The 18,365-nt window shown below is 35.8% G+C and overlaps 1 protein-coding gene across 1 annotated transcript in view; it reads right to left on the minus strand.

The window, feature by feature from the left end:
- Positions 1-18,365, minus strand: part of LOC121422703 — a 53,892-nt gene that overhangs the window by 25,820 nt on the left and 9,707 nt on the right. Inside the window, exons 8-21 of the mRNA XM_041617871.1 lie at positions 16,576-16,813; positions 15,356-15,548; positions 13,779-14,047; positions 12,925-13,067; positions 11,770-11,929; positions 10,900-11,256; positions 10,101-10,211; positions 9,141-9,265; positions 7,881-8,115; positions 6,117-6,306; positions 5,242-5,513; positions 2,495-2,631; positions 1,414-1,573; positions 342-362 (exon numbers count right to left, since the gene is read on the minus strand). Of these exons, the coding sequence (XP_041473805.1) occupies positions 342-362; positions 1,414-1,573; positions 2,495-2,631; positions 5,242-5,513; positions 6,117-6,306; positions 7,881-8,115; positions 9,141-9,265; positions 10,101-10,211; positions 10,900-11,256; positions 11,770-11,929; positions 12,925-13,067; positions 13,779-14,047; positions 15,356-15,548; positions 16,576-16,813 (2,611 nt within the window). The remainder of the gene's footprint in view (positions 1-341; positions 363-1,413; positions 1,574-2,494; positions 2,632-5,241; positions 5,514-6,116; positions 6,307-7,880; positions 8,116-9,140; positions 9,266-10,100; positions 10,212-10,899; positions 11,257-11,769; positions 11,930-12,924; positions 13,068-13,778; positions 14,048-15,355; positions 15,549-16,575; positions 16,814-18,365) is intronic.

The following is an 18,365-nucleotide window of genomic DNA, read 5'->3' on the forward strand; positions in this document are numbered from 1 at the left end:
AATTGGCTAAATTTTCACAAAACATCAGGTAAATCGGACCAGACCTTTCAGGAATTTAGGGGGCCCTTTTCTCAAATGGTTAAGAAAACTGGACCAAATGTTACAGGAATTTAGGAGGCTCTTTTCTCTAATGGTTTGGCTACGGTTTTCCGACAAGATGCAATGAACTGATGTGATGCCACAAGCCGATGTAACAAACAACAGCCTAGTACACATATAAAGCACAGTCCAGTCAACCTGGTTTGCTACGATAGAAATCATCATGGAAGTATAACACCAATGTGTGTTATCAAATACCATTCAAATGATCAACAGTAGTTATGATATTCACTAATACTCACATGAAGGTAATACGACATCATCTGTAAAAGACAGGGAAAAAAGTTGGCGAAAGAATTGGTGCCGCAGAATTATGGAAACAAAAATCAAATTATAACACTTTCATCGGTTCAAGATGATAAAAAAAATATTGTTTAAACCTCTACCAACCTTAACAATATTGATGGCAAGCTTTCAATCCACTCCTGTGGACATTTCAAGCCAACTCATACTGATTATTATTTGAACTTCGAATCAGATCATCCCCTCAAGAGACTCTATCTACTGTCACCCATCTGTAGTCCATTGATCAAGAGACATAGATTCGCAGACCTCAGGCAGTATCATGTGTGATTAAAAACTTGGCCTGAGAAAGTCCACAGGAGTGGCTATTCCAAGGGGCATATAGATCAGATGGGAATACTCTCAAATTGTTGAAATGTCAATTTTGGCTGTTAGTTCGGCTTTTTTCTTAGTGCATGGTTTTTTAAAAGAGATCCTTTGAATTTTTTTCATGATTTCCATCTGAAAAGCGTGCACAAATCTTAAAGCTCAAAATGATTTCTGCATCTTACTCTCATCAGTGAATCTTTAAGAATAAATCTGATACTTTGGCAGTCTACAATTTCAACTTTAGATGCAATTACTGGCAATAACTTGTTATGTCATTCTTAAAAATCTTTTTTTCATTTGCCATCTTCATGACGCTGATGCAAAAAGCTTAACATTTGGTTCAATGTTAACCCGACCACATCCATTTTGCTAAAGCTTTGTGTACATACTGCAAAAGATTATTTATTATTTAAAAAATCTAAAATAATCTTTTAATAATCATAATATAATGTTATCATTATATTAAAAGATTATTTGATCACATTGTAATGAAACACTTAAAGTATTATGATTTTGAAACATGAAAAGACATCAAAAGCACTCATGGATATCCTCTCATAAATATTTCAAAATCTTCAAGGCAAGCACAGATCAGATTAAAAATTCATTAAGCATTGAACAAACCTAATATACATTAATATCAATATATTTTACACAAATCTCTCTGATGCATTAAATCAAATGTTCGTAAAAATTACTTACTTTGTTTCACAGCCTCAGTAATGAACGAAATGAACCGAGAGACCCTGGCATATATTCCGGGATATCCAGGATCGGCACATCCCTCACCCCAGGAGGTCACTCCAACGAGATGCCATCGGCCATCTTCTCCTTCACAAACCAATGGACCACCACTATCTCCCTGTAGGGATTGATGAATGAAAGTAGTTGCAGTAAACACTTATTTCATGAGAAAGTCTGTAAAACGGAGGTATTGTCACTATAATATTGTGGATCTTCAGCTGGTAAAGTTACATAAACTGAACTTTGTGGAATTATGAAATCTTATCTGACAATGAAAATAAAGAATTACACATCAAAAAGAAGAAAATAATTCAACATAAAGTTGTATCATATGCACTTAGAGCTAAAACAGAAATGTAAGTAAGGCCCATGCTGTCCTATCACTCTTGATTCAAATAAATGAACAGGTTTGCATACATAACATGTATGCAAATTTAGAGGGGGTTGTTTTCAAGAACTTCATATATGAATTCATACTGTCTTTCACAATTTATGAGTGACTTTTAGAATGACTGGTGATCCTTTCTTGCATGCTTAATCCTCACCGATGAACATTTGATGCATACCATTTACTGCATGAATCCAGGTGGGTGTTTCATAAAGCTGTTCTTAAAGTTACAAACAACTTTACGCACGACTGGAACAAGTTCTTAGGTCAAAACTCAATTACATAGGACATCACATAGCACAAGAAAGGATCACCGGTCATGCATAAAGTCATTCGTTTCTTATGAACAGCTTTATGAAACACCCACCAGATGGATCACCATTAAGTTTTATGAAACTCCCTCAAGGGACTCGTCTTAGAGTTACCATTAATCCAACCAACTTCATCTATATGGAAATCCATCATTGTCACAATATTTCCTACAGAATGTCTTTTTGTAGAAAAAGAGGAATTGACAATGATGAATGTATGAATATTCATCCTACTTATCAGAAAACATGTTGAACAAGTAGATGTTGCTGGCTTTCCACAGTTGTTGCTAATCGGATCAATCCCATATCTTTGTAAGAAGGGACCCTGATCTATTCTCACCTGACATGTATCAATTCCACCACGTTCATATCCTGCACACATCATAAGATCGGTGGTTTCACCAGGATACAGTCGTGCGCACGTCTCCTGAGGTATTAGACCTACAACAGCTTTCTGTAAGACGTCTGCAATAAAGTCTGTGAATCAAGATCAAAAGGATGTTAGTATGTATTTCCTAAATATATATATACTTGTATATATTATGAGTGGTTTGTTCAACTGATATAACAATGCATATATGTGTGCTTGTGTTCTGTTGTTGCTGCCTGTATGCAGTATTGTAGTCAAGGCCTGAACCATCAAGCCTTGGCAAAGATACAAGCTTCAGGCCTCTATGTCAAGACAAAATAAGTAATAATCATGCTGATGTAACAATCATGTGTTAATAATAGTAATAGTAACAACAATGATATCGATAATAATAACTAGCACATCAATGATGTGAAGCTCATCCGGCATCTTGCATCAAAACTTAACACAATTTTAATTTCAGTCCAGTTGACACTGTCGTGAATTATATTGGTGACATAAATTGATGAAGAAATGACATAGAAGCATTTTTTGTGATCCATGAAATAATTTCATATGAATTAAGTAATAATAATTATTTAGTAGTAGAACCTTGGTGCACCTAATGTAGCTCTCAGATGGAACAAAAATAACCAAAATCAATCAACAAATAAATATGTAATTTTTGTGAGTTTTGAAAATAATTAGCATATTTAATGAGTTTCAAAATTCTATGTTGAAATTTTGTATCACCACCTCGAGCTATCATATAACGCAAACAAAATTTAAATCGATCAACAAATGAAGAAGAAAAAATTTTTTGTGATTTATGAATAAATTTTGCATAAATTAGAATAATTTTCCAGACAAAATTTCAAAATTTTGTGTACAAGTTTGGTGAACCTCATGCAGCTCTACCAGATGGAAGAAAAAAAATTAAAATCTGTCAACAAATAAAGAAGAAGAGGCATTTTCTGTGATTTCTGAATTAATTTTGCATAAATAAGCAAGTAATTTTCTACTGAAAATTGCAAAATTCTGTGTAGATTTTGGTGGGCCTAATGAAGTTCTACCAGTTGGAAGAAAAAATATAAAAATCTGTCACCAAATAAAGAGGCATTTTCTGTGATTTCTGAATTAATTTTGCATAAATATATATAAGCAAGTAATTTTCTACTGAAAATTTCAAAATTCTTTGTAGAAGTTTCATTACGTCAAACCCCCGTTTGGAGAAAGACCGCAGTTCAGATTGCAAACTGCGGTGCTTTACCCCAATTTTCATTTGAAACTCTCAATAACATTTCCATCCCCATTGTCTCTATTTCACCTCCACAGGCCAGTAAATGAGCATCGAGCCAAGGACGAAAGGATAAACAACAGCTGTGCTATTACGTAAGACTTCTCTGCCTGTAGTAGGACCTTCAGAATGAAATTATTATATTCGACATTTAATCACGTTTTCAAAGGCATATTGTATTCAGAAATCAAATGTCAGTCCATTTTCAATTTCGAAGGAAGAAAATCGACCTCGAAATAAGGAAAGTAAGTAAATAAAATGGTGGCATGCTTTGCGCTCGGGCTGTTGTGTTATCTTCGGACTGAGGTCAAGAAACAGGTCTTTTGATACTTAATCTTGGGGCAGTGGGTTTGTCGTACTTATATAAGAGAATTGATTGAGGAAAATTGGGGTATAGTGTTCTCAAATGGAAGTTTTTGTCATGTGGTGAACCTCATAAAGTTCTACAAGATGGAAGAAAAAAGTATAAATCGGTCAACAATTAAAGAAAAAAAAGCATTTTATGTGAATTTTTTAAAAATATGAATAAATTAATTTCGCATATATTAGCATAAAATTGTTTTAGTCAAAATTTCAAAATTCTGTGAGGAAGATTGGTGAACCTCATTAAGCTCTACAAATGGAAGAAAAAAAATCAAAATCAGTCAACAATTAAAGAAGCAGTTTTTGTGAATTTTGAAAAATGCACATAAATTAGCATACTTAATGAATTTCAAAATTCTGTGTAGAAATTTTGAATCCCCCACCTACTGCTATCATATAAAGCAAACAGAATTGAAATCGGACTTGAAATGGCAAAGTAGTAGCATTTTCAAATTGTGGACGGACGACAGAATACCGAGCCACGCCACGGCATAAGCTCATCTTGCCCTTCGGGCCGGATGAGCTAAAAATGATAATAATAATATCTTAGGAGTGTAACATCAGTTATGACACTACTCTACCAGCTTTCCCTGTACAACAAAACATGTTATAACCCTTCTCCAATCTAAATGCTGAATGCCTAGCAAGAAGCAGAAGGGTCCATTTTTGTAGGTCTTTGGTATGACTTAATTGACCATGAATCAAATCGACAATCTCCCTGTCATGAGGTGGGCCTCTACCACTGAGCCACCAAGCATGATGTTAAATAAATTATTTAATGCACAGTAAATTCCTACAGTCTCCAACAGTGTGTGCCACAGTATGCTCACAGTGTGGCAAACAATGAGAAATCATTTTCCCAGTGTTATATTTGAGCATTTCAACAGTGTAAATCACATATTTACAGTGAACCATGTGAACATGCTGTGAACAGTCACAATGTCCAGGTGTCCACAATGTGAAAATATCTTCACTAAGTTGAATTTGAGCATTTCAACAGTGTGAATATTATTTTCACCATTATGTGATCACACTTTGTCACACTATGTTATTTTTAATAGAAAGTGGGATACCTAACCTGATTCAGTGTCACCCCATCCACTGACAGTGCACCTCTTATAATCCTGAACCTCTTCAGCTGACTCCGCCAAACACGCAGGTCTCAGGTAATCTGTGAAGCTGACTGGATGAGATAATCTGATGAGGGCGACATCACCATCCGCTGTCTCAATATTGTATCCGGGATAGACAATGATTTCAGCAAGGGAAAGGTTCAGATGGTGGTTCGATGGAGAGGAGAGAAGCAGGTCCCCCAATATGATGTGATCTACCGTGTAAGGAATGTCCACTCTGAAAGAAAGTTTTTATGCATGTCCTTTATGACAATAAATTCATATATATAAACTCACACTCTTTAATGTTCAATTCAGTCAGCTGATTAAAAAATGTCTATATTTGATCATATGGCTACTTTTCAGATAATCTTATACCACATGTGCCAAACAAAGTTGGTCTTCTATCAATTTGTTGAGGGCCTGAATGCCATTTTGGTTTTTACTACACTTGGTCCAATACCTGCTTAGTGTAATTCTTATTTAGTCTATTGCCAAGTTGATCTAATTTCCATCTCATTTATTTTTTATTTCTTTAAACGTTGAACTAAACGCTGGGTTTGTAAAGAGTAAACCATACAAACTAAACTGTTTTTAGACCAAGCAGATATTGGAAAAAATGGGTGTGGCAGACAAAATGTTAAGTGGGCTTAAAAACAATTAGACCAATTGGTAAGTAGACAAACTGGTAATGGACAAACTAGTCTAAGACTGTGTGGGACAGAAAGTAAAGGAAACGGCTGTAGACAAAATAGGCAATTTAGATTAAAAAAAGGCAGTGTAAAGTAACATTTTGCTAGGTATCAAAAATAATATATTTTGTTTTACAAAAGATACTTACACACAATGTGCAGCCGTGACAATCCATTCAGGAGCAATCAATGTACCACCACAGACTTGACCACGATCATAATCATAGAGGTAGACCATCCAGGGGAATTCCCCTTCCTTAGCGTTGGTTCCACCCACTATTCGAGACTGGTCTTGGGTATATGCAGGACGAGTGCCACATATCGTTGTGTTGAAATAATCTTAGTTGGAAAGAAAGACAAATTGGACTATTATTATTATTATCATTTATATACTGCGCTTTTCCCAGAATGGCCCAAAGCGCTTACAACAAGAAAAGAAATTGTTACAGCAACTATAAAGATGAACCTTACAATCCCAAAAATTGGGATTGGAAAAAAGAAAGGTTTTAAGTCCCTTTTTAAATGAAGCAACAGATGGTGATTGTCTAAGAGTAAAAGGTAAGCGATTCCAATATTTAGAAGCAGTTACGGTAAAAGTCCTATCCCCAGCCAGTTTCTTTGTGATTTTATATGTGAGACGGAATGGGTCACTGGAGGCTTGTACATTCCTGCGAGGGGTGTATAGGGTCAAACAATCATGCAGATATAAAGGTGCCTGCTGATTAAGAGACTTAACAACTAACAAAAGTAACTTAAAAACTATACAATGTCGTATGGGAAGCCAGTGTTACGATTCAAGGAGTGGTTTAGAGAAGTGAAATCTTGTTTTTTGATAGATTATTCGAGCTGCCCAATTTTGAAGCCTTTGAATGCGATCTACTTGAGTAATGGGGATGTTAGAGAGAAGACCATTGCAGTAATCTAAACGGGACAGAACTAGAGAACGAATTGCATTGTTACAGGCCGATTGAGTAATATATCTTCTAATTTGAGAAATATTCCTTAAATGAAAAGTTACAGTAGTGCATATTTGAGAAACACCATTGACATTTCTCTATCAAAAATTACACCAAGATTTTTAACAGTAACTGAAGGGCTTATGGATATATCACCAACTATTAACTTTAGATCTGGCAGATTGCGTAGGATGTGAGGAGATGCTGCTATGAAGAATTCTGTTTTGAGTCATTTAACTTTAATTTGTTAACTGTCATGAAGAATTCTATGCTATGAAGAAATCTGTTTTTGAGTCATTTAACTTTAATTTGTTAACTATCATCAATAAAACATTTAAAATAATTTAGATTAAAATAATTTTAAATAAAAATTTAGTAATACAACACTCATGATGTTGGACATCAATTTGCAGCAAGGAGGGTATCAGCTCAATGGTGATATGATTACAATAAAGAGAAATTATTCTTTGAGTTTTCATACAATTATTTTAGCTACTCTGACTTAAAAAAAATGTATAGTGGAAATTGCTAATATGAATCAGAAAATAGAGATATGGCACTATTAACCTATATTACTCATCACATCCACCCAATCTCTCTCTCTCTCACACATACACACACACACACACACATGCACCCCATCACATTAACACATGCAACCCTGCCACACCCTACACACACACACACACAAACACTCACATCTGCAATGTACACATTCATGTTTGCTTTGAAAATTGTCTAAACATCACGTCTCCAGCTGGCTTCTAAACCCTAATTGTGGCTTATATTGGAAAAAAGCTCAACTCTAGTGCATTTGAAAGATTATTTGAGGATCATTTTTTATAAAAAAATCTTTCCTCATATATAACATAAAGCAGGACCAATTACACACACAAATACCTCACTCACGTTAACACAAGCAACACACCCCCACACTCGGCTTTTTGCAACACATACCCCCACGACCTCCTAAGCAAGAGCCCTCATTGTCCGGTTGTGAATCCGTAAAGTGAGTACAGTTGATTGGCCATGGCTGTCCGACCATTTCTTCATAGAGGGGTTCACAAGCATTAGTAACATCAAGACATTCTGACAAACAAGGTCTTCTGGTCGGTCCATTGTGGATACATTCAGGGAAGTAAGCGCTACATACTAGCTCCATCAATCCATCATGGCATTGGTCAAGTCCAGACTGCGCAATGAGATACCATAGGAGAAAATTACTCTGTGATTGATAAACACTAAGAAAATCAGGTTCAACTTTGCACCTCCTCAGCTGCAAACAAATGTCAAAACTAGAGCACCTTATAGGGGTACATCAGGGTTAAAATATGAGTGTGCATACACCTGCTTTCACAAAATATTGCTAAATATATAAATTAAATAACTTTGTTATTGCATTTTGATGAATTTTCAGTGTTTTGCTTGTTGAATTTTGCTCTATTTACTAAAATAGAATTATTTTTAGTCTTGAGTACTCCTTTACAGGTGCAGCTCTGCATCTCTCTATGATGGATGCATATTTTTCCTACCACTAAAGGGTACCACAACCAAATTATAGAAATAATCTAAAACAATTAAGAAGATTGCAAAATGATTAATATCATCTCTATGGTTCATGATACAGAAATAATTGTTTAAAAATCTCTGGGATGTGAACATATCGTCGCACGCACCATGAACCGTCCTCTCTGCGCACTTCGATGCGAAAGTTTAGCGCACTGTATTTGTTCAACGAACCGTCCTGTTACGTTGCCCACTGTGGCATAAATTATTGGCTTCAAGAATATATAAAGATACGGGATGAAACTTTGGAACCTGAACTTTTTAACAAAGACACTGGTAAATAATTTGCTCTCCTCGTAGGTGCACTTATTGCTGGTTTAAAAAGAAAACTTTTCTTTAAATGCGTTTTCTGCATAAGTAACTTTCGCATTGAAGTGCGCAGAGGATGGTTTGTGGTGCGTGCGACTACACAGACTTTGCGAAAGGTGCAAATTAAATAGGCATCAGGATAATTTTCTCAAAAGGGCAAGATAATTTGAATTGTGCAGGCAAACCACTGAGTTTATCAGGGTAAGTAGTGAACCAGACTTCAAAACCCACTGGAGCTACAAGTATTTAAATATTACTCCAATATACATTTTCTTGTCATTATGATAACATGTTCTTATCAGTATTACTTATAAGGCTGATTGGTTTTTAAAGAGTACTTGCCTGATTGGTTAAAAGCTGCAGTGCTGCCAGTGAGTCTTGCTCACTCGCCGAATATGCATTTGGAAAGTAAGTATTGCTATACCGAACAAGGCTTCGACAAGGCTCTGGAATCTCTTCACATGGGGCTAACAAACAATGAACAGATACTGATATATTATATACATATGGGTCAGGAGGGACTGTGGTCCATAGCCCCTTTTGCTTGTATTGTATGTTACTGGTTACTTTATTAACTTATTTATTCACTGGTAATATTTTCTGAAGGGGAACCACATTGGGCTAATAAACATACAGATAGTGATATATTATTCGCTTGTATTTCATTATTTATTGATTTTACTTCATGCACTTGTTTATTTACTGGTATCTATTGTTTTTTTTTGAAGGAGGATGTTTCCATCCTTCCTGCATAATCTGTTCTTGAATTTACCCCAGCATCCAGATAACATATCAATATCTTATATAATGATACTCTTACATGTAGCTAGAAAATATGTAGTCCTCAGGTTAAACTGCTGCAAATGGTCAAAAGATAACACGTAAAAAATTGAACATTGAATTCCTTTAAGCAGCTCCAAAGCTATCCCAGGATGAGCTATAATAGAATATGCAATGTTTCTGATGATTAAAATTTGAAAATCACTTACTTTTCTTAAAGTCTGAGTGTAGAACACCAAATATGAAATAAAAGAACAATATAATCAAAAATCATTAAAATACAGAATGTTGATATGTGCTACAGTGTTATTTTGAGATATTTCGTTCATCGGCATGACAATAAAGAATTCAAGAGGCATATTGAGTTGTTGTACCTGTCATAAACTGCTTAAATAAGAAAGGAATATAAAACCTTTCAAAAGAAGGTTAGACAAATATGAAATTGCATAACATGTTTTGATGAATATGCCCGACAATTTTACCACTTTTAAAAAGTTATGTTCTACAAAAAAAAAAACTTACGACAAAAATCTTCATCAGAAAAATCCACGCAATCGTTAAATCCATTACAGGTAAAATTTAAATGGATACATCGTCCGTTTGAACAATTGAACATGTCAGCATCACTGCAGTCTGAAAGAAGAATACAAACAATCTGTGATTTCATGCAATATAAAGCATTTGGCAGTGACAATCAATTTCACAATTTTAACGCAATATAAGCAATTGAATTTTCAAAATGCAAACAGTTGCTGATTATCTATTGTTACAAACCTATGAAGTTTCTAAAAATCAAAGAGGATACATGCATCAAGGGAAGAGTTGAAATCATTTTCTAGCACTCTAGTTTTATCTTAGAAGGGGAAATTTCTAGAGCCTATTCAATTTCTGATCAACCAAATGGAGTAAAAACAGAGTAGTTGGTGTGAAAATACAAAGTTCCATCAGCGAGAGATAATCATTATTGTAAAAAAAAATTGTACTTAGAAAGCTTTCTCTGTTCTATAAAATGAAAGACAAGATTATTTTTCGAAAGCTCAGTGTCCTTAGATTTTCATTATGTTTGAAATCTGACATCTTTTTGTACTGAAGCTGAAATTCTAGAAACGGTTCAGTTGCTTCTGGACCCTGTTGCATAAAAGTTACTACAATAGTAACTTTGCCATCCGATGGTATCTTCCGTAGAATTCTTGAATTTGATTGGCCATTGAACATTGTTGCCATATTAGTTACTACTGGATTACAGGGTTACCATAATTGTAACTGTTATATAATGGGAACCTGACCTGATTTTTCTTAGTGAATTTAACAGAGCATGTACCTATTCCTTTAACAAGGCTGACCACAAGGAGGAAGCCTTGATCTTGGACTGTGTTATCAGAGGTGAACTGTAACCAGACGTGAGAGCCAAATGATGTAAAACTTGGTGGTGGAAGGTATCCTGACAGCCTGTAGGATACTACTCTTTCCTCTTCATCACTGGTCACTCCTTCATAAACAGTGAGGACGTCGTAGCCCGACTCCACTCTGAAGACGAGAAATGCAACTAAAATGCTGTACCCGTGAGGAGCAACAATGTACCACGTCTTATCGATGTTAGCATCGTACAACTCGGGATAGCCTGGGCTTGTTATTTGTACTTCATCATCTTGGTCTTGTAACGAGATAGTCTCCAAGTCTGCGCAATATGATAGGTTTAGGATTATAATAAGCAGTATTTTGCAGTATCAGAGTAGACAGATTCTACAGTCCTATCATATCAAACATGTTTTTTAGGTTTCAGGAATGCTAACAGTAAAACATGAAAATATAACTCTTAGGAAAGACAGTGTTATGAGTATTCCATTCATCATATTACACAGAGAAACCATTCAATTTAATTTAATTAATTTATTCAGCATCCTTTAAAAATACAATCGCGCACACACAAGGATAAAACTACTGAATTACAATGTAAACAAGAAAAGAGTAGAAATTTAAAAGAAATGAAAACAAAATGAAGAGGATGAAGGCCATTAACCTGTCAAAGCCGACTCCTTTCATCACCACATTATCATAAATTAACACGAATAAAATAACAAAATACACATTACATTCAAAGAGTACACAGGGGAAAAAGAAGCATTTATTGTTAAAATTGAAGAATTAGTGGTTGCAAACTACAAAACAAATTTCAAATATTCTCACTTACATTTAAGTAAGATGGATTCCAGGAAAGGGAGTAAAGTTGAAACCCTTGCATAGATTCCTGGAAAGCCTGGATCAGCACACCCGTTACCAAAGCTTGTTACACCTGTCAGGTGCCATCTCCCATCAGCACCTTCACACACCAAAGGACCACCACTATCACCCTGAAAAGATGAATGTTACAATCAGAAGAAATGTCTAATCAGGACAAAAGTTACATAAGGAAACATTTTACTATTAGCAGAATGTGATAAATCTTACATATCACTTACGATAATGAGAGGCCCCTTTACACGATGAATAAGGGGTAGTCATTGTTTTATTTTAATCCCCAAGCAACATTTCATTGTATACAACTTCTTTATATTTAAGAAATTGATAAATGAATTGAATAGGCTAATTGGTTATTAGCGGGAGCGTCGTGGTCTAGTTTTTTAAGACTCTCATCTTTCAATCTGAAGGATATGGGTTCGATTCCAAGCCATGGTGTGTTTTCCTTCAGCAAGAAATTTACCCACATTGTGCTGCACTCAACCCAGGTGAGGTAAATGGATACTGGCAGGAAGAAATTCATCAAAAAGCTGTGCGCACTGGAATCGGTAGACTAGCTTAGCCAGGGTAATATAGGAGCACTATGAGCACCTAGCAAAGTGGATATGGGCGCTATACAAATCCTTTATTATCTTTTGTCCAACACTCAATAGTTGTTGCAATATAATTTTCCTTCAAAATAAAGGACTTTTGTATTTACAGCCTCCGTTTGCATTTTTGTGTTGTTACATGAATCTATAATCTTTTACGATACAAAGACTGAAAAAATAAGATGATTTCTGCCATTTAACGCGTTTAAGTTCAGATATATCAGGTTAGGCCTACTCAGTTCAATTGTACTCTTCCAACAGTTTTTAAAGTCAACAATTTTTAATACCGCTTTCACACTGGTTTTCAAATATATCCCAGTGCTGTCGTGGGAGGGTGACACCACTATAGACCTGCTATAAAAGCATTCACATTTCATGTATCCATTCAAAATGCAGTAGGTGATTTTTATGACCTCAGTAACTCGTTGAGTGATCCTACTCTAATACAGAAATACTTGAGATCGGGTATCGAGGGAGGGGGGAGGTCTAAATCAAATGATGTTAAGTCTAGAATATACCTGACAAGTATCTATTCCACCTCTTTCAAAACCAGCACATACAAGATATCCGGTATCATAATCATCAGGCACCTCGTAGAGTTCTTTGCAACGCTCAACCTCGATCAACCTCACAGAAGCTTTCTGAAGATTGTCTGCCTCATCTGAAAGTAAATGCCACATTTTGCATTTATCTGTCGGAATATTTCCCGAACATAGTAAAGATAGACCTTATTCAAACATCAACCATTCATCAGCATCAGACTAATTAAATCCCCTAGAACTATGCAACAAATTTTTGGGGAAATGTTCTATATTTACTGATTGATAATGAGGTTGAGGATGAAGATAATTATGATGACAATGATAACACATATAATAATCACAATAAAGATAGTAATGGATTAAAACAGAAAAATAAATTATAATCATAGCTGTCAGAATTAGAATCATTGTAGTATCAAAGAAAAAAATAGTGCAAATTTACAAACATGCAGACCATCTGAGAATAAATGAAATGTAAACATGTTTATCTTTTTACTATACACATGTGTAAAGTATTTCTACATCTAGTTGTCTGATTCCATTATAATTATTATTATCACTGTATTCGTTATCCATTTCATTGTCACTGATCAAAACTTTTCAGTGGATTTAATCATCACTATAATATCATCATTCATTTTTTATGAAGCAAGCAAAAATATGAAAAGATGAGAAATAATGGCTTAAAAAGACATTTGTCCAGTTCTACTCTAAACAAATAATGTACAAACAATACACACAGTTGCATGCATACAAAGAAAAAGATTCATTCGAATTTGAGTAATTTGATCATGCTGCTCCTCTAAAAATAGTATCTTGGTTCAGCTTACCATGTTCAGTGTTACCCCAACCAGCAATGATGCATGTTGTGTAATCTGTATCTTCATGAAGAGTTTGCGATAGACATGCTGGTCGAACATACTCGGAGAAAGATACATGCTCAGAAAGCTTAATCAAAGCAATGTCTGCATTCAATGTGGTATCATTGTACTCAGGATGAATGAAGATGTCATCAGGGGCGATTGCAAGATGATGCTCTGAATTAATTGATAGATGAAGGTCTCCCATGATGACTGAGTCTAGTAGATCAGTTATACCCCTGTGAGTAAAATATTTGATTTATTATGCCACTATCAAAAAGCTTAAATTTTATTTCAATTTGAATTAATTTCAGTTAAACACAGCTGACAGAATAAAAAAATAAAATACATGTGAAAATAACAAACTAAAACGGGAGGATGGCCCTCCTCAGCAGCATCAATCATGGTTCTGCTGGTATAAAGATGGGCATAAATATAAGTTGAAAGAAACAAAACTACACACAAATATCAATTATACATGATAGAAGAAAAGAAAAAGACCCAAACCATTGGAACAAAAAGTGAACATTTTACAAAAGTAAATTGTGAAAAAAAAACAGCAATACCAAACTTAAGGTATTTGTAAAGAGTATTTGGATCATCGACATAAAGGCTTGGTAATATCCTGTCAGTCTAGGAACATTCAAACTGCTTGCACTAAAGTTCTGAATGAAATAAAAATAATTTTCAATGTCAATAAGTTATTCTAATCCAACTTCCCATTCTATTAAAGATTAATACTGAATGTAATATCGATTGCTATGATTATGGGTGGCAGTTTTTTCATCTAAATTACAAAAGATTTGCCATCTTTAGTGCCATATTCAATTACAAACACATTTAGGAAATGCATTTAATGACTTTTAACTAAACACAATTATGAATACCACAGCACAAGCATGTTGTAGTCCTAGCCTCCAAGCATTAAAGAGAAAGGATAGGTTTAAAGTGCTTTAAAGTTATCACCCTTATATACAAAATTCTTCACAATCTTTAAATAACAATCAATCCAATACTTGATGGTAAAGAGAGAGAAAAAATAAGAAAGAACTGTTGACAGAAATCAAACAAGTACTGAACAAAGTTGGTTTTGGTTGTTTTTAAATGACTTTACTCAGACAGTGGGTCTCAAATGGGCATTGAGCGAGTAGATTTTGAGCAATGATTTGGACTCTGTATCCTCCCATTTGTCTAGGAACTCTATTTAATTAAACAAAATTTGCTGCTCTCTCCTTTGAGCGCACATCACAATAAATAAGTTTGTTTACCCAAATAGTTTTGTATTTTATGTATTGAACTGAACTTTGAAAAATGCATTTTTGTGATGTCAATTAGACATTCAAAACTAAGTGTTTCGCTGATTTTCTTTGAACTTTCCGATTCTGATGTTAAACATGCCTGATGGAACTTGTATAAAAGATGAAATCAATAATCAAAAGGGAAACCTCGGACCACATAATGGCTGTTTTGATAGGTCTGCTTATAAGCATCAGGTCATACCAATATCAACATCATGCTAACTAGATTCATATGGGCACAACACATACCAGAGACAGTGGGCAGCAGTTACAATCCATTCTGATGAGATGAGAGTTGCTCCACAGTATTGACCATAATCTTCAGAGTAGAGATAAGCCATCCAAGGGAATTCCCCCTCCTGTGCATTGACTCCGCCCACAATACGAGGCTGGTAAGGGTTATAAGCAGGTCTTGTTCCACAAATTGAAGTATGCAGAATATCTAATGTGATAATAATCAGGAGCTGGCAAGTACAATGTCTTACAAATATCATTGCTCTTATTATCAAGTTACTAGATTATATCTCGCTGAGAGCAGCATTTTTGTCTTAATTAAACTAGTCAGAACATTACAAATGGACTGAAGCTAAACTGAGTCTTCCTCTATCTACGGACCAAATATATTTTTGGCTATTTGTAATATTTAGACATCTCCATGCACCATATGATCTCATTTGTAATCAAACTTGAACTATCATATATATCAAAACTACTCTTGATGTGTAATGATTTGCTAAATAAATAGCTTGTAGGCATCTTCATAGCGCTCATTTTTTAGGAATTAAATAATCACCAAATACTTTACGTACAAGACCAAGATATAGTATACAGATTTAAATTTGAAAAGAAGAAAATCAATTTAACATCGGCTTGTGTGTCATGATTATTAAGCCTAACATAATGTAAGTTACATTTTGTGGTCAACTGGACAAGAAGATTAACATTCCGTTAGTTAAAACAAATATGATAATAATATTCCGCATTTATATAGCGCTTAACACATCGGAACGATGTCTCTAAGCGCTTTACAGATATATTATTATTATCTGGTCATCGGATCCTTGCATGCCCGCATACAATGTATGGACCTTCTCTACTCCCTGGGGAACATTCCAACAAGAGTTCCAAGACTTACTTGCTAGGCATACTACATAGGCTTTTGCATCCTACCGGGTACCCATTTAACACCTGGGTGTGGACTGATGCCTTGAAACAGAATGTAGGCCACGGTGGGATTCGAACACACGACCCTCTGATTACAAGGCGAGAGTCGGAACCGCTACACAACGACGCTTCCATATCATTTTGTGATCAATCTAAGGCCTTGATTTATATTTCCATTGAGGTATGCATACTTTTATTTACAAAAATTCAAATAACTCCTTTTTTATGCTGACATTTAAACTGATAGAACATGGTATAATTTATTCTGGAGTTTAAATAATCACTTATTTCTAATACATTCCCACCTGCGCTAGGTCCAGTGCATCGCCCCAAAAGATCTTCCTCAGTTTCAGGCAACGAATCACAAATAAGCGGCCATTCCTCTCCGTGCTGGGCCTCATAGACTGCTGCACATAGTTCCAACTCGTCCATGCAGGATGACTTACAAGGCTGGCGAGTAGGTCCATGATGCGGACACTCTGGAAACAACATGTTGCACGCTAGTTGGAGATGGTTGCTATCCTGTGGGCAACTGCTTGTCACCTGTGATTGGATATTACATGGAAATGGAGGTGTAAACGATCAGAGGTAGTGAGAGCATGTATTTCGATAGGGGGCAGGACTACTTATTAAATCAAATGCATGTTTCACCATTCAAAAATTGAGGTACACTGTATTTGATATCAAGTTCCAAGGCATGCTACATGTATTTTTCTTTCTTGCAGGGTCATATTTACTTTTTCTTAACTACATGTCGGCCTGCTTTAAAAATCAAAGGGCAGGTTGGACGGTCAAATCCTGCCTCTGGTAGCACAGCCCAACAAATGATTATCCTGGTATCAGTCAAAGACACCCAGAGAAACCTGCACCATGAGATACTTTGATTGACCCAAGGGGGTGTTCACATAGATTTAAATGTGACTTAAAGTAACATATTTGGGTACCCAGTAGAAAGAGCTTCTTCGAATGTTCAAGCGCCCGATCAAGGTCACTAGCCGTGCAAAAGCTGGGGTAATAATAGCTTCTTGTCGAGGCCCTGGCGGCTGCTTCTTCAGCAAAGCGAGGGATTTCCTAATTTGCGAAGCGAATTAGGCCTGGCGCAAGCCAGGGCCTCTTGACATCTGAACTGAATTATATATTCATGAGGAACGACTTCCTAATGAATATACATGAGTCATTACCGGTCACCGAGTAAACCAATGAAATGTCAAAGCTGTTTCATCCGTGGTTCGAATACTATAGTAGTCCACTATTCTGCAGGGGATTCAACTAATTGCGGGAGACTAAAGGGGATATAACCAGCAAAATGCTACAAGTACTGGTACTGCTACTACTACTAGTACTGGCAATAACAGACCCATCACCGCCCCGAAATTTCCTCGGAGATACTGGTCAGACTCAAGTCAAGGGGGAAGCAACTCCACTCCAGCATTCCCTCACTGCACAGCGGAGATCCATAATCGACGCTCCGGATCGATCAGTGGAATCGCATGAAATATTACGTTTTTTTTCCATATCCTACGGGTGGATTTACAAAGACGTCTCGTCCTTTCAGTGCAGAGTTAATTTCATCGACTTGCAAATCCTTAAATTGGTCAATATTCAGTATTTTAGAGGCATAATCAATGCTCTTTGATATTTTGTTGTCACTCTTCGCCAAGAATCCACGGGTCGCCATTCAAGATGAGCTCATGAATATTTAATATGATGTCACAGTAGCCCGCGCTCTCATTTGATGATTTTCACCGACCAGTTTTTGGTCGGAATATTGGTAAAAACAATACAAACAAAAAAAATGTTGAAATTCAGCTCAGATGTCAAGAGGCCCTGTCTCGCGGCGCTCTGCTTCGCTATATCCCTTGCGTCACCGTGTTCACTCGGAAAGCAGCCGACAGGGCCTCGACAAGAGGCTAGGGTAATAATAACATTATTATGTTATGCAGGGCCCGCTGGTAGAACCGTTTTCAAAACTGCAGTGGCTTCCCTGGGTAAAATATGACGTTATTATTATCATTATTACTAAGTCCCACTTTAGAATCCCAGTTGTGTATAAGTACATTGACTCACTGATAAAGATCATTCTGAGATGATGCAT

The sequence above is a fragment of the Lytechinus variegatus genome, chromosome 10 (assembly GCF_018143015.1).
Source record: "Lytechinus variegatus isolate NC3 chromosome 10, Lvar_3.0, whole genome shotgun sequence".
Taxonomy (NCBI): domain Eukaryota; kingdom Metazoa; phylum Echinodermata; class Echinoidea; order Temnopleuroida; family Toxopneustidae; genus Lytechinus; species Lytechinus variegatus.